At 33.3% G+C, this 14,738-nt stretch overlaps 1 protein-coding gene across 1 annotated transcript in view; it reads right to left on the bottom strand.

Annotated features, from left to right (window-relative positions):
• The window catches only part of GRIK1 (glutamate ionotropic receptor kainate type subunit 1), a 162,433-nt gene that overhangs the window by 75,622 nt on the left and 72,073 nt on the right, over positions 1-14,738 (bottom strand). The window contains exons 2-3 of the mRNA XM_070943569.1: positions 8,527-8,694; positions 86-343 (exon numbers count right to left, since the gene is read on the bottom strand). Of these exons, the coding sequence (XP_070799670.1) occupies positions 86-343; positions 8,527-8,694 (426 nt within the window). The remainder of the gene's footprint in view (positions 1-85; positions 344-8,526; positions 8,695-14,738) is intronic.

Genomic DNA, 14,738 nt, shown 5'->3' with positions numbered 1-14,738 from the left:
GAAGTTCTAATCTAATAATTAGGCAGGCAGAAAATCTGGAGCATTTCTGTTAATATAATATTTTTAAATGTTTCACGATACTTACTTGTACTGTCTTCATATACAACTGTTACTATCTTCCAGTTGTAATGTAGCACCAAATCTAAAACTGCCCGGCTGATGGCTGCATAGTCTGGATAGAGGTTGATGTAAAAAGAGTCTTTGAGGTCCACTGTTGGATGTTTCCATCGTATCTGAATATGTGGAACTTCAAGAGCATTGCAAATAGATTGTACTGCACTGACTGATGAGCTGTGGGATGGTCCAAATAATGCAGCTACCCCCAGAGCAAGCTGGTCACATGCTGAGAGAGGGGGGAAGGGAGGGAGAGGGAGAGGGAGAGGGAGAGGGAGGGAGGGAGGGAGGGAGGGAGGGAGGGAGAGAGAGAGAGAGAGAGAGAGAGAGAGAGAGAGAGAGAGAGATGGAGTTGTAACAACATTTCTAATTTGTAATGCTTTTTCTAAACAGAAAAATGCAATAAGAATAAATTGTTTCATTTGTGGAAAAATAATTACACGGCAGAAAAAAGGGAATTATGTGTTCATCAATGCTTCACTGTTTTAAATTAACCAATAAGGAGGCTTCTTGTTACAAAATTCAGCATACAAAATAAATAAGGGAACTAAAAACAACAACTAAAACCAGAAAATCATAGGCATACTAATTATAGGTATACTAATATTAACAAGAGCCGCAGTGGTGCAATGGTTAGAATACAGTACTGCAGGCTATTTCTGCTGACTGCCAGCTGCCTGCAATTTGGCAGATCAAATCTCACCAGGCTCAAGGTTGACTCACCCTTCCATCCTTCCGAGGTCAGTAAAATGAGGACCCAGACTGTTGGAGGCAATATGCTGACTCTGTGAAACCACTTAGAGAGGGCTGTAAAAGCACTGTGAAGTAGTATGTAAGTCTAAGTGCTATTGCTGTTGTTATTAAACATTGAATCAAGTTTTTAAAAGGCCTATATCTAGTAATTGTAGTTTGATTTAATCAGCTATGTTTATTGAGAATTTCTCAAGATAGGTTTAAGCTCAGAATTATATAACAAATATTTATTTTTTTTATTATATAAAACCCAAAATAAACAATTTAATTATTTTGAATATAATTTTATGAGTAAAGCTTTCAATACAACTTAATGAACAGATGAGAGTAATTGCTTTGTCATTTTTATTTAATTATAGATATACTAATTCCAATTAATTCTAATTTCTATTTTGTCTGGATTATCCTATGTAAACACATTTTATGTGTTGTATACAGACAGACAGTCACAATATATTAAAAAGGTTAACAAGAGTTTGAAACATCAGAGGAAATATACAGTTTTTCCACACACACAAATATTTATAGGTATAACTATGAATAACATTTTTGTCTGACATACTGTTTCCAGCTCTAAATAGATACCATCCTGTTTTTTAGGAAGATTTTATTTAACCACTCTACAATTTTGACTTATTGATGAATTGATTATGTGCAATCAATATGCACTGAGTGACTTAGGTGCAAGTCATTTTTGACTCCTAGAGACACTGATAGATTTTCTCCATGACAACCTATCCCTAACCTAGTCTTTCAGGTCTTCCACTGGTGTATTCATTACCAGTGTAACTGAATCTATCCACCTTCCCTTTGGTTGTCTTCTTCTCTTTCTTTCCCAGCATTAATGCCTTCTCCAGAAAGTTAGGTCTTTGCATAATGTGTCCAAAGAAGGATAATTTGAGCCTGACTATTATTTTTCCTTCTTTTAAACACTCAAAACCCTCTGAAAATCAACATATACTATCATTTCATCATTATTTTATCATCCCTTCTTCCCCTTTTTTCTTTGTTTCCTTGATCTAACCAAGGAAGGCACTTTTGGAGACTATTAGACTATTATTTCCCAATTTTGGCAGTACAGTGAAAGGATGCTATAGGGTTGTATGTGGTCTGTAGGCTGTCCTTTCCTGTATTGAGGATATTATAGATAATAATCCAGGAGACACCTGACTTTTTCTTATGAGCCAAGATCAGCCAGCATAATACAATTATTCAAGATGATTCAGAAACAAATTACAGGAGGTTGTCAGAGGATTGACATAGGACAGTTATTCACCTAGAGCATATTAAATTATTTTGGCAATGTTTTTGGGAATATCAGCAGACTAATCTTATTAAAGTTGGAGGCTATGCACAAAAAATCAGAGATTCTTTTACATGTACAATGAAATAATAAGGGAATTTTCAAATTGTTTCAAATCTCAAAATCTTCATTAAAAGATATTCAGATCACAAATCCAATCTCTGGTGATAGAAAGTAAATTGGGCTTAAGCAAACTTTTTTCTTCTGCCCTTAGTCTCTCATGGAACCCATCAAATTCTTGTGGAGCTCCAGAGTTCTGTGGAAAAGTGAAAAGTCCTGTTGTAATATATGCATCAAGAAAAGATATTGAGTAAAATTAAGGAAATTGTCTATGTTCAATCTACACAGGTAAGATTGAGCAAATAATTACCCAGTATTAGATGTTTTCTATCCAACCTCAATCTAATGAGTGGGAGACCATGATTCTATCTTTCAAAAGTTTAGCATTTGAAAACGATCTTTAACAAATAGTATACTCCAAATGAGATAAAATATAGGAAAGAAGACCCCTAACATTGTATTTGCCCTGGAGGAGATTAAAAAGATGAGTTTTATTTATTTATGTTTATTTTATTTGTTATTGTTTTTATTCAAGAGATTTTAAACAGAATAAAAACAATGCAAATGCAAAGACAAAAAGAATGCGGTGCAAAGACAAAAAGAACAGGGGAAAGTAATAAGAAACTGAAAAGAAAGAAAAGATAGAAAGAAAAAAGTAATAAAGAAGTGGCAATATTAACATCAATGTCAGCCCCCACTTTTGCTGCTTTGGCTGCCATAGGAACCGGGAGGGGGGAGAGCTAGGAAGCTTGGGGGGGAAGCGTGCTGGAGGAGGGGCGTGGCTTCGGAAGAAACGAAACTGAATCCTTGAAGTGGCTATCGGGTCAACCGTCGTGGCATTCCTGATTGATGACGCTGCCAGACGTGCTTCCACCTGACCCTGGGAGACCTTTGGATTGGATGATTTACGATGGACAGTGGGAGGGGATGCTTTCTATATGCACTTTTTGCACCTATTGCTTTAATTTCAGCTTAGCCGTGGTTGCGTTCACTTCATTTCTAGTGAAAGTACCTTTCTCTATAAAACATGGAGTTTGGGTCATTCTTTCCTGAACTTTGAAGGAAGCACACCTGACAAGCAGTTTTAAGTACATTTATATTTTTATCCTTTCTAAGATGTCATAATTCCCTTATTTCTGTATTCTACCCGTTCGAATCATTGAAACCACAAATCACCAGTTTGCTTTTCTTTTCAGAAAAAGTCCTTTAGAGACTTTCAATCACTAATAACTGTAGTAATTGATCTTTCTCTAAGCAAATAAGTTGCCATCTTTGCTAATTCCATCTTCTTCACCAACCATTCCTCCACTGTGGGTAGAATAGAATAGAATAACAGAGTTGGAAGGGACCTTGGAGGTCTTCTAGTCCAACCCCCTGCTTAGGCAGGAAACTCTACACCACTTCAGACAAATGATTATCCAACATCTTAAAAATTTCCAGTGTTGAAGCATTCACAACTTCTGCAGGCAAGTTGTTCCACAGATTAATTGTTCTAACTGTCAGGAAATTCTCCTAAATTGCTACTCTCCTTAATTAGTTTCCACCCATTGTTTCTTGTCCTACCCTCAGGTGCTTTGGAGAATCGCTTGACTCCCTCTTCTTTGTGGCAGCTCCTGAGATATTGGAATACTATCATGTCTCCCCTAGTCCTTCTTTTCATTAAACTAGACATACCCAGTTCCTGCAACCATTCTTCATATGTTTTAGCCTCCAGTCCCCTAATCAACTTTGTTGCTTTTCTCTGCACTCTTTCTAGAGTCTCCACATCATTTTTACATCATGGCGACCAAAACTGAATGCAGTCTTCCAAGTGTGGCCTTACCAAGGCATTATAAAGTGGTATTAACACTTCACGTGATCTTGATTCTATCCCTCTGTTTATGCAGCCTAGAACTGTTTTGGCTTTTTTGGCAGCTGCTGCACACTGCTGGCTCATATTTAAATGGTTGTCCACTAGGACTCCAATATCCCCCTCACAGTTACTACTATTGAGCAAGGTACCACATATACTGTACCTGTGCCTTTTGTTTTTCTTGCCTAAAGGTATTTCTGAATCTTTCTATTTTTGCACATATAGTAGTCTTAAAGAGGTAATTGTATATGAAAGTAGTCTTCCATAGCATTTTCTAATTGTCTAATAGTACCAGCAAAAAAGTTCTAATTTAATATTAGTCTTTAAAATTCTTTGTATCATTATATGTATCTGAACCCCAAATTTTTTGGTTTTTACAAGGCAATCAGGCATGATAAAATGACCCTTCCACATTTCTAACAAAATTTGAAATACCTTTATACATTCCAGATAATATTTTGGGAGTCATATTCCAATGATATATCATTTTATAAAACTTCTCTTTTAAATTATAAGGTAATGTGATTCTTTCAACTACTGTTCAAACAATATGTTATAACCAAAGTTCATAGCCCTTTTTATCATACAGCCTATCACTTATTCTTCCTATGTTTTCAATTTCAGCAAAAGTTTACAATTTCAGCAATTTATAATATTGAACAATAATTTTAAATTATTAAATTATTATTTAATAATTTTATTGAACAATAATTTAAATGTTACAGCTAAGGTCTAACCTTACCTTTTGCTTCAGTGAGACACTTGAGGTACACTTTAGTAGCCTAAAGATGCTCTAACAAATTTTTACTGAATGACATATAGAAACTGATCATCTTTATAAATACGAGATTGGGATTCATATAATAGGGAAGCTACCTTAAGTATAGTAGAGATATAGTTGCTGCCCTAGTAGAAAAACATAAAATAAAGGAATAGCTAAGTCTCCCAACTGATAGCATGCTGAAACATTAGCATTTCTTTTAACTTGTATTTATCTGAGCCAAAATACTTTTGATGATATAATAAATAAATAAATAATAAATAAATATAATAAATTAGATACAGTTCAACATTGGATCAAAGAGCTATTTCTCATGTTTTGAAAAGCAATCAAAATAAATGATTTATTATATATCTCCAGACAACAAAGATAATTAAGAACATACGACTGTACTTCAAACATCTCATAATTCTAAAGAAGATCCTGACACAATTAAGTCATCAATAAAACCACTCAAGCAAAAGCTGAAAAAGAATGGGAGAATAATGTATCTTCATTATGATAAATATAGCAGGTATGTCTGATCAAATTAAGGAAATGTCTAAGCAAATGTTCTACATTAGTGTTATTGCCAGTAAAGCTCATAACATTACACACACACACACACACACACACACACACACACACACACACACACAGAGGGAGGGGAGGGAGGGAGAGGGGGAGAGAGAATAAAGGTATTTAGGGTGTTTGAATTAAATGTCTGAATGATTTTTTTGTTTAATATGATAAGGATATTAGATACACACATCCTAGAATCCTTAAGATGCTAAAACTAAGGGGCATTTTAATGTTGTAAAGCTAAATTAGGAAAAATGTCCTTCAAAAAGCATGTACTTTGGAAAAAATAAATTGAGAAGTTTTTTTAAAGTGCAATTTTATCAAGATAAATACTAATTTACAACCCTCCCCTAATTATTCCTCTAATGAGAAACTAATAAAAAATTGAAATCAATAAAAATAGGGATCCTTCTTCAGATTTATTTATTAAATTTATTTTGAAGTGACTCTGCATGGCTTAAAAATATGGTTTGATCTCAGAGCATAAACCAATAAAATAAGCAATCAACTATACTGTAAATTAGAAGGCACAGTGGCAATGCCTTCATGAAATACAAATGGTTTTGGCTGCAATTATGAAAATCCTTAATTTTACAGAGAGGAAAATGAACTTAGTACTGTTTAGAAGTTTTACAGCTCTACAACTGTAAAAACCAGAAGACAAAACAAGAGTAAGAATAAAGCAACTGAAATAATTGTACTAGTAAATAGTACATAGTATAATATAGCAATCGCAGGCTCTTCATTTTAGAAGAATATGGTATGAAGGGAATAAGAAAAGTCAAATTTGACAAAGGAGATGCAAGTAGAAAATGGAAAAAAGATTGAAATGGCTGATTTTTAATAAGATATATTAATCTACTAGTAAAAGTCAAATGTTCAACTACAGCAAGAAAGTGAGTGTATCATATTCAACATTAAAAACAATTACACTGTTATTAAGCAATCTGAATGTATAAATGATATGTATTAGGAAATGAAACATATTAGAAAAATATCAATTTTTTAAAAAATAAAAAAAACAAATCTATTAATAATAACAGCTCAATAGCACTCCTTTATAACAATAATGAATATGAATTTAATAATCTTAACAATTCTTAGATTGAAAGCAGTGAAATAAAACAAAAAACTAAAGAGCAACCTATTACTAGCATTTTAAAATATATGCTGAATTCGTAATTATTTCAATGAATTATATATTGTATTAATCCAAAAACATATAAAGTTAATGTACTGAAACAGGAATTAAGATAGTGCTAGAACTTTTATGGGTATTTTTTGTGACAAATTACATTCATGGTCCAGGAGTCTTAACTGTGAAAAATGATCCTTAAAAGCTGAAAGGATTTAAATCAGGTCAAGTTTTAACGATTTGCACTTTATGTTTATAGTCTGAAGTCTTTAGTTAATGTTTTATAATCATTGTTTTCCAGGTTATTATTTTAAAAGTTCATTATCAATGTTCATTATTACATTTCCTTTCTACAATATGAAGTCCCAAAGCCAAGTGTTTAGGCATACAAATGTTTAAAAAAATTATAGCAGATTATTGGCCAAGAATGACAGCCTAGCCGCTCATTCAATAGAATTATAAAACTTTGTAATTTTATCTCCTTTCAATATTACTTTTTTCTAAAAAAAAATTTAACATGTTCATTATTTATTTGTTGCCATAATCTTATATCGTACTTTATATAATGATATAAGCAAAAGTGAAGTACTTGCAATCACTAAAGAGTGGGTAGAGAGAAGATTAGATATAAAAGATATGAGAATAATTGTGTGTTCACACAGTATTTATATTTCATTTCCAAATTGTTAGACACCTTTAGGTGTTTATTATATTGTTCTCCAGGATGCCTGACAAACAGGCAATTAATCAATTTATCTTTTTCTGAAAAAGGTAACAATACAGCAAAAGTCCTTTTATTTCTGTTTTAACCACTTAATCAATTAGTCATCTTGTAGCAGTTAAAGTTACAGTACATATTATCTACCCAACTGTAGGATAAGGATCCAACAATATCATCAAAAAAACAAAATGGAAACTGTAAAATACAGAGGCAGAGGATCTGCTTGCCAATTTATTCAATAAATAATGGCTTCTAAAGTTCTGCATATCCAATAGTTTTACAAGCAATTATATCTAACATGTTTGCTAGGCTGTTGTGAGGCATGTAACTATTATTTAGTTTATAGTAATACAGTTTATTTTTCTAAAATAACGAGCTAAATCTAACTTTTTACTTTATTACCTAATTGTTAATTTAAATGTTAAACCTTTCAGTTCTACTTTTAAATTTTATGTTTTTGAGATTAAAACACTTAAGTCTGAATTTATAATGCAGACCAATCTTCTCCAATCTTGTGGAATCCAGAATTGTTGGTCTTCATTTCCATAATTCTTATCCAGCATACTTAACGGCTTTGCTAGCTCAGGATTTGGGGATGTGATATACCTAAAAAATGCCACACTTAGGAAAGTGAAATAAACTTTAGCCCTTATCATTATGAGCAGGTCTATATTTAAGAAAGCTTCTGTCAATACTTTCATCTAATTAGAAGGGCTTAACTGAAAATATATGGCAAATCCTCACAACAATGCCACAGGCAAAGGGAAGTATGACAAAGATTAAATATCTCTCTTTAAAAAATGACATATTTCTGGTGGTGAACTTTGGAATGTAGACACTATTAAGAATGTAAATTACGGTTTAAAATCCCGACATACTCAAAATAGTAGGAAAAAAATCCATTTGCAAGTAAGGAAATGTTTGAATTTCTGTCACAATCTATTATTATCACAAAGCTAAACATTAGCAAAGAAGATAAGTTTAGTGTGGCTTTCTAGGTATTTCAATACTGAAGCACTTGCAGCTATTTTAACTCTTACACAAAGAATTGAATCATTTCAGATAATTACACAATTAATGCTCAGTATATGGGTGAAAAAATATGATTCCATCACAGGAAGAGAAAAGTAGACATTTAATTAACTAAATGGAGTTATCATGTGTGGATTAACTATTGCAAAAACTGAGAAATTTTAGAGAAAAAATGGGCAGACTCAATAAGGCATTACAAAGCTGAGATAGTTACCTCGTCTTGAGGCTTCAAAACTATCGAAGAGATTAATTCTCTGGATGTCATAGGTCAATGTAGTATTCGGCATCAGTGTTCTGTTTCTGTTAATATTGGTGACTGCAAACTTGAAAGCTAATTCTTCAACATTAACAGGTTCATTTTCCACCATTTCAAATATCCCCCCTGCAAAAATAGAGAGACAAGAAAAAAAAAGTTATCCTAATTCTAGTTTGCTATAAAATCAACAATATGGAATCCTTGGGTATCAAAGTGTTGAGCAGAACAGGATTTTTCAGTCTCAGCAACTTTAAGATGCATGGACTTTACCTTCCAGAATTCCCTAACCAACATGGGGAACATCTTAAGGTTTCTGAGATTGAGAAACAGTGCACTAGTTAGTTCAAGATAGAGCATGGCTAGAGGGTCATATGCAACACACAATCAGCACACCTGTTGTAGCCTTCGAGAACATCCCTAGAGTGATGGGGCCAAATATTTAAAATATTTTTGCACTTGGGGGTTGGTTAGTTGGTTGATTAAAGTACAACAATTCTGCCTTAAACCTTGATATGTTTAAGCTTAACATTTTTTAAATCTTTGAAAATGATCCACTTGGAAATGTATAACTTCACAGAATCATAAAATGTATAACATGTATAGTTGTGTATAAACTAATCCACACAAAAGCCGATTCTCAAATTTTTACTCAAAATACCATGGAAAATGAGCCAGATAAACTGACCCACATTTTTCATTGTATTTTGGTTAAAAATGTGAGGTCTGCTTATCTGCAGATGGGCTTGCAATGCAAGCATATATGGTAAATACTGGTACTTAAAAAAATACCATATATACTCATGGATAAGCCCATCCATAGATAAGTCAAACCCAATTTTAGGGGGCATTTTGACACTGAAAATGACAGCCAATTCCACCAGATGATGGTCTCGCATTAGCATTCTTCCCTATAGATTTACCCATTTATTATGGTCCTGCTCTCTGGGACAATAGAGACTAAGTCCACATCTTGTGTGTGATAATTATACAGATACATGTAGTCCTTGACTTATGACCACAACTGAGCCCAATATTTCTGTTGCTAAGTGAGACATTTATTAAGTGAGTTTTGCCTCATTTTATGACCTTTCTTGCCACAGTTGCTAGTTAAGTTGTTAAATTTAAGTTAAGTGAATCACTGCAGTTGTCAAGTTAGGAACTCAGTTGTTAAATGAATTTGGCTTCCCTTTTGACTTTGCTTGTCAGAAGGTTGCAAAAGGAGAATCGAAAGACATCAGGACGCTGCAACCATCATAAAAATGAGTCATTTGCAAATAAGTTAGGTTTAATAACAGAAACAAAGATGATAATGTTGAGTTTAATAGTAAAAATAAAATGATTATGTTGGAATTAAATATTTTTTGAATGCTTATAATAGCGGTAATGATTTATATTTTAAATATATGTCCATCTAAGTAAAAAGAAAGAGAAAAACGGAATGATATTTGGTTAGGTTTTAAGATTTAAGTAATGGTTTTTTGGGATAATGGCATAGTTAAATAGATAGAATTGAGGGAAATAACTGAGTAAAATATTAAGTTGTGTTAATTGAAAATTAAGATTTGTTAGTGATTTGTATTAATCTGTGACCGGATCAATGCTTTGTTTTGGAAAAGATGTGTTTTATGTTTATGTTTTTAAAAAAATAATAAAAAACTTTTTTCAAAAAAAAATGAGTCATTTGCCAAGTGTCGGAATTTTGATCAGGTGATTATGGTGATACTGCAACAGTTGTAAGTTTGAAAAATGGTCATAAGTTACTTTTTTCAGCACTATTATAATTGTTATATTATATGAATGATAATCTGAATTATATGAATGATAATAAATGAATTGTTATAAGTCAAGAACTACTTGTATTTGAAGATTGCTAACATATTTCCTCTTCTACGTGCTAAAAATACTGTTTTCTTTTAACACTTCCTCACAGAGCTAACTTTCATGCCTCTCACTTAATGGCCTTATTTTGAACTTCTTCCAAATGGTCATTGTCCTTTTTGAACGGTGGTACCCATAACCAGATATAATTCAAATATCTATAATATCTATAAAGATACCAAATTAAAAAGGAAAAAATAAAAGTGGCTTCCAGAAGCTGCTTTTGATTTTCACATATCATTTACTCATTTAATGTTAATCACTAAAGAATAAATGGAATTTTTCAATCATTGATTCCCCATGTAAAATTTATGATTGACATAATTTATATTTCTCAGACAAGAAAAAGTAATCTTGTAATATATTGCAATGGGCTTTGATTTCAGTATGTCCCATGAATAGAGTAGCATAATTATTAACTGATGCAGGAAAAAGAAAAGCATAACAGAATTGTAAGTCTTCTATATCTTAACTTAATAGTAGCAGTATTAATAATACATAGGAGAAAACAAGTCTAAAAAGTTATGGACTGAATTTTCTTGCCTGTACATGGCTATAGATATATTTGTAATATTAATTCAAAGGTGAGAAGATAAATGTTATCATTTATTTTTTATATCTATTTTTTTTGCATATAGCACTCCAAGTGACTTACAGCAATTAAAAATACAAATTATGAAACAGCACAATTAAAACTAAAATCAATACAGTAATGCTAAAAAAAATTAAATTAACCAAACTTGGTGAAAGAGAGAGGGTTTCATAATTTTCTTGAATATTGAAGATGTGGTGGACTAAGTAATTTCCTTTAGGAATGCATTTCATAGGAATTCACATCTCACAAAAGAAGGATCTGTCTCACATACTGAATATTCTGCAGCAGCAGATTCTTCAAAAGGGGCTATTATTATTATTGCGGTGGTTTGTATAACTCAGTATCATATATAATGCTCCTACCCATGTGCTATAATTAGATAGACAAGTTCACTGACTACTTCTCAGTCAGGCTATAAGCTATTTATGGCTTCAAGGGTCAACATCAGCCCTTTATATTGTATCTGGTTGGCAGCTGGTTTACTAATTCCACTGGCTCAGGAACAAGCACATGTATGGCTATACATGTATCAACATGTAGCTATCCTCTTTAAGTCCAGTGATAGGTGGAGTCAAACATTCCCACATTGTGAATCTGCTCTTTCTAGGGGAGGGCAACTCTCTTCAAATATATTTCAGCTCAATTCCAAGACATCTATCTCCTTACAAACATCACCTGTTTCATCTGGATTAATTTCAGCTTATTCTCCCTCATCCAACCCATTATTGAGTTCATGCAACATTAAAAGGTACATTGAAAGCCTTGGATGGTAATAAACAATAGAGCACTTCATCCCAAAGTTTTTAATGATCATGCCTAATATTTTTATGAAGTAAACAATACAAAGGACAAAATTAGCTCTCAAATTGGGCTCATCTCCTTTGAGACATTATCTTCATTTTCCTTTTTGAAAACAAAAGGAAATGATTGATTTGTGTGTTTTTGTGCAAGTTAGAGCAAGGGATAATAACCAGCCCTTCTCAGATTTATGAGAACTAGCATATGAGAGGTCAGAAGTAAAGGATATGAGACCAAATGATTGGTCTATTGCAATTACACTACAGAGGTGTCAATAGCTCCTCCTACTACTGAGAAACAAGATGCTTAAGTAATTGTTCTTTTTTATTTTTACACAGATATTACATACTTTTTAATTGATTCAACCATCTATTCTATGCCTTTTTTGCTAGATATCTTGGGAATTTTGTGTTGTCCTTTTCTCTTCCAGATTGAATTTTACCATTCTATTCATTTTTGAAGTTGAAGTCTAAATATTATCTAACAAAATTTTTTAAACAGTATGAACAACTGTATTCATGAATGAAAATGATACATGTTAGAGATTCACTGAGTTATGTTCCCCTACTTAACTGATCATTATTAAACTTCACCAGCAATATTTTTATTGTCTGGAAGTCTATGGTCTGTGGTTCTTTTAATGAGTAACAGACAAGTAGCTTCTGTTTGAAATGACATAAAGCAAGTTCATTATCCTTTTTTAAAAAGCACTGCTGAGAAATTTAGGAACATTAATTATGTCAGTTGAGCCACTGGGAAATATCTTCAGGCTTGAAAGTCTAATAAAACAAAAAACTCCAATAGGAATTACTAATCTTCAAATCCTATTAGACCATAGTAAAGCTTTAAGATCCTTTTAAAACAATCTGTGGATTGTGCCATGGCTCCAAGCAATCATTCTAGGCCAAAGTTACTGATTTCATCAAATTTCATTTTATTCTGATTGTGTCCTCCCACAAATCTGAGTCAAAGCACACTTAAAGCAGGGATTTGGTTCATTTGATTTAGATTTCAAGAGGCCCAATCCTTGTTCTATGTTCATACAGTAAAATGTGATTTGGTTAATAACCTTTAACTTATTGAAAGGTAATATTTTAAACTAGTATGGGTATGTGTGCAATGTAAATGGCAAAATTACTTTAAATACTCATAGGATTAATGGAGGCAGCCTTGCAACTGTTTATCTTTCATGTGATGAGGAAAAACATGTATATTTTGAGAAGTGCCAAATGAAATGTTACGAGATGCTTCTCTAACACTACAAATTTATAACTCTTTAATTCCATATTATACAGGAACTGCATGGAAGATGAGCCAAATGCTTCTGCTTTTACATTTACTTGAATACCCAAACTGCCATAAAAATCTATTTTTATAATTGGTATAGTTTAATTTGTTATAAATATATTGGATTCTGTCTCAGCAGCACTTGACTTGGATGAGGTCACTCTGAAGTGTCCTGAGTTGCATGTTCCTGTCATTTCAGAAGTTAATGGCTAGTATATCAATAGAGGTGACACATTAATTTAATCAAAGGGTCAATGTTCATTTCCTCTGATGGGAACTTGATTGCAATATCCAAAGTATTGGATAAATCCATATAAATATTTCTAGACCATTAACATTTTTAACACATAAGATTTTCAGGTTTAATGAAGACATCTTTTCCCAGTAATACAGTACTTTCTGAGAAATCTAGGAAATCATTGCCTGAAATTGTGGGATCATTTTTTTTAATCATTCAATCCAGCTGTGCCTGACTTCTGCAGCTGTGAGCCTATGTCGTCTTGATCCTGCCTGTGTAGTTTCTTTTTGTTTTTCTCTTTATCTGATGACTATTCTGAAATAAGCAAGATACCTTGCATAAGAATATTTTCCAGAGTTATGATATAGTTTCAATTCATAGTTTTATATATGTGCAGTATTTGGGGGAAATTATTGGGAAGAGCCACAGTGGTTAGAATGGAGTATTGCAGGCTATTTCTGCTGACTACCGGCTACCTGCAATTTGGCAGATTGAATCTCATCAGGCTCAAGGTTGACTCAGCATTCCATCCTTCCAAGGTCGGTAAAATGAGGACCCAGATTGTTGAGGGCAATATACTGACTCTGTAAAACTGCTTAGAGAGGGCTGTAGAGCCCTGTGAAGCTGTATGTAAGTCTAAGTGCTATTGCTATTGCCATTTTAAAATGCTTATTTTGAGGGTGACTAATGTATGTGTGTATCTTGACACACAACACAAACAACACAAATATGGAAACTAATGGAACAACAATGGAAATGGTTGTTTGGCCTAGATATTAATTTATTCACTCCTTTTTAAAAGAATTGCAATTCATTAATTGAGGAACCAAAGTAAACTGGCAATTCTTCCCTGCTTCATTTTTTATTTTACATTTATTTTGTATTTATTTTTGGGCACAAGGTATAGAGTTTTAATTAAATCTTTTATGCAATTACTATTATTTGCATATGACACAGTTATCTATGGTTAGTTTAGCTATGGTTCATCAAAGCAACATTTCTGGGATTGGATAATAGATTATGGCACCAATTAGCCACAGGCACAATTCGTCAACACTCTTGACTAAAATATAGTCAATATAGTTAGGTTAGGATCTAGGGCAGTGATGGCTAACCTTTTTGGCACCGAGTGCCAAAAGCACGTACGCACACCCATAATGCAATGTGCGTGTGATGCCCATGTGTGCCCCACACCCACGCATGCATGCATGACCCCCATGTGCACCCCATCTCCCCGTGCATGAACCCCCCACATGTGCCCCCCACATGCACGCATGACCCCCATGCATGCGCCTTGCCCTCCATGCATGTGCGCACTTCTCCCACATGCACCCTGCTTCCTGCGCATGTGTGGCAGAGACCCAAAAACCAGCT

Source organism: Pituophis catenifer, unplaced genomic scaffold, assembly GCF_029215685.1.
Source record: "Pituophis catenifer annectens isolate HBS135680 unplaced genomic scaffold, rPitCat1.0.hap2 SCAF_4, whole genome shotgun sequence".
In the NCBI taxonomy this organism is placed as follows: domain Eukaryota; kingdom Metazoa; phylum Chordata; class Lepidosauria; order Squamata; family Colubridae; genus Pituophis; species Pituophis catenifer.
The sequence above is the reverse complement of the archived record's forward strand: the minus strand, read 5'-3'. Positions and strand labels throughout refer to the sequence as shown.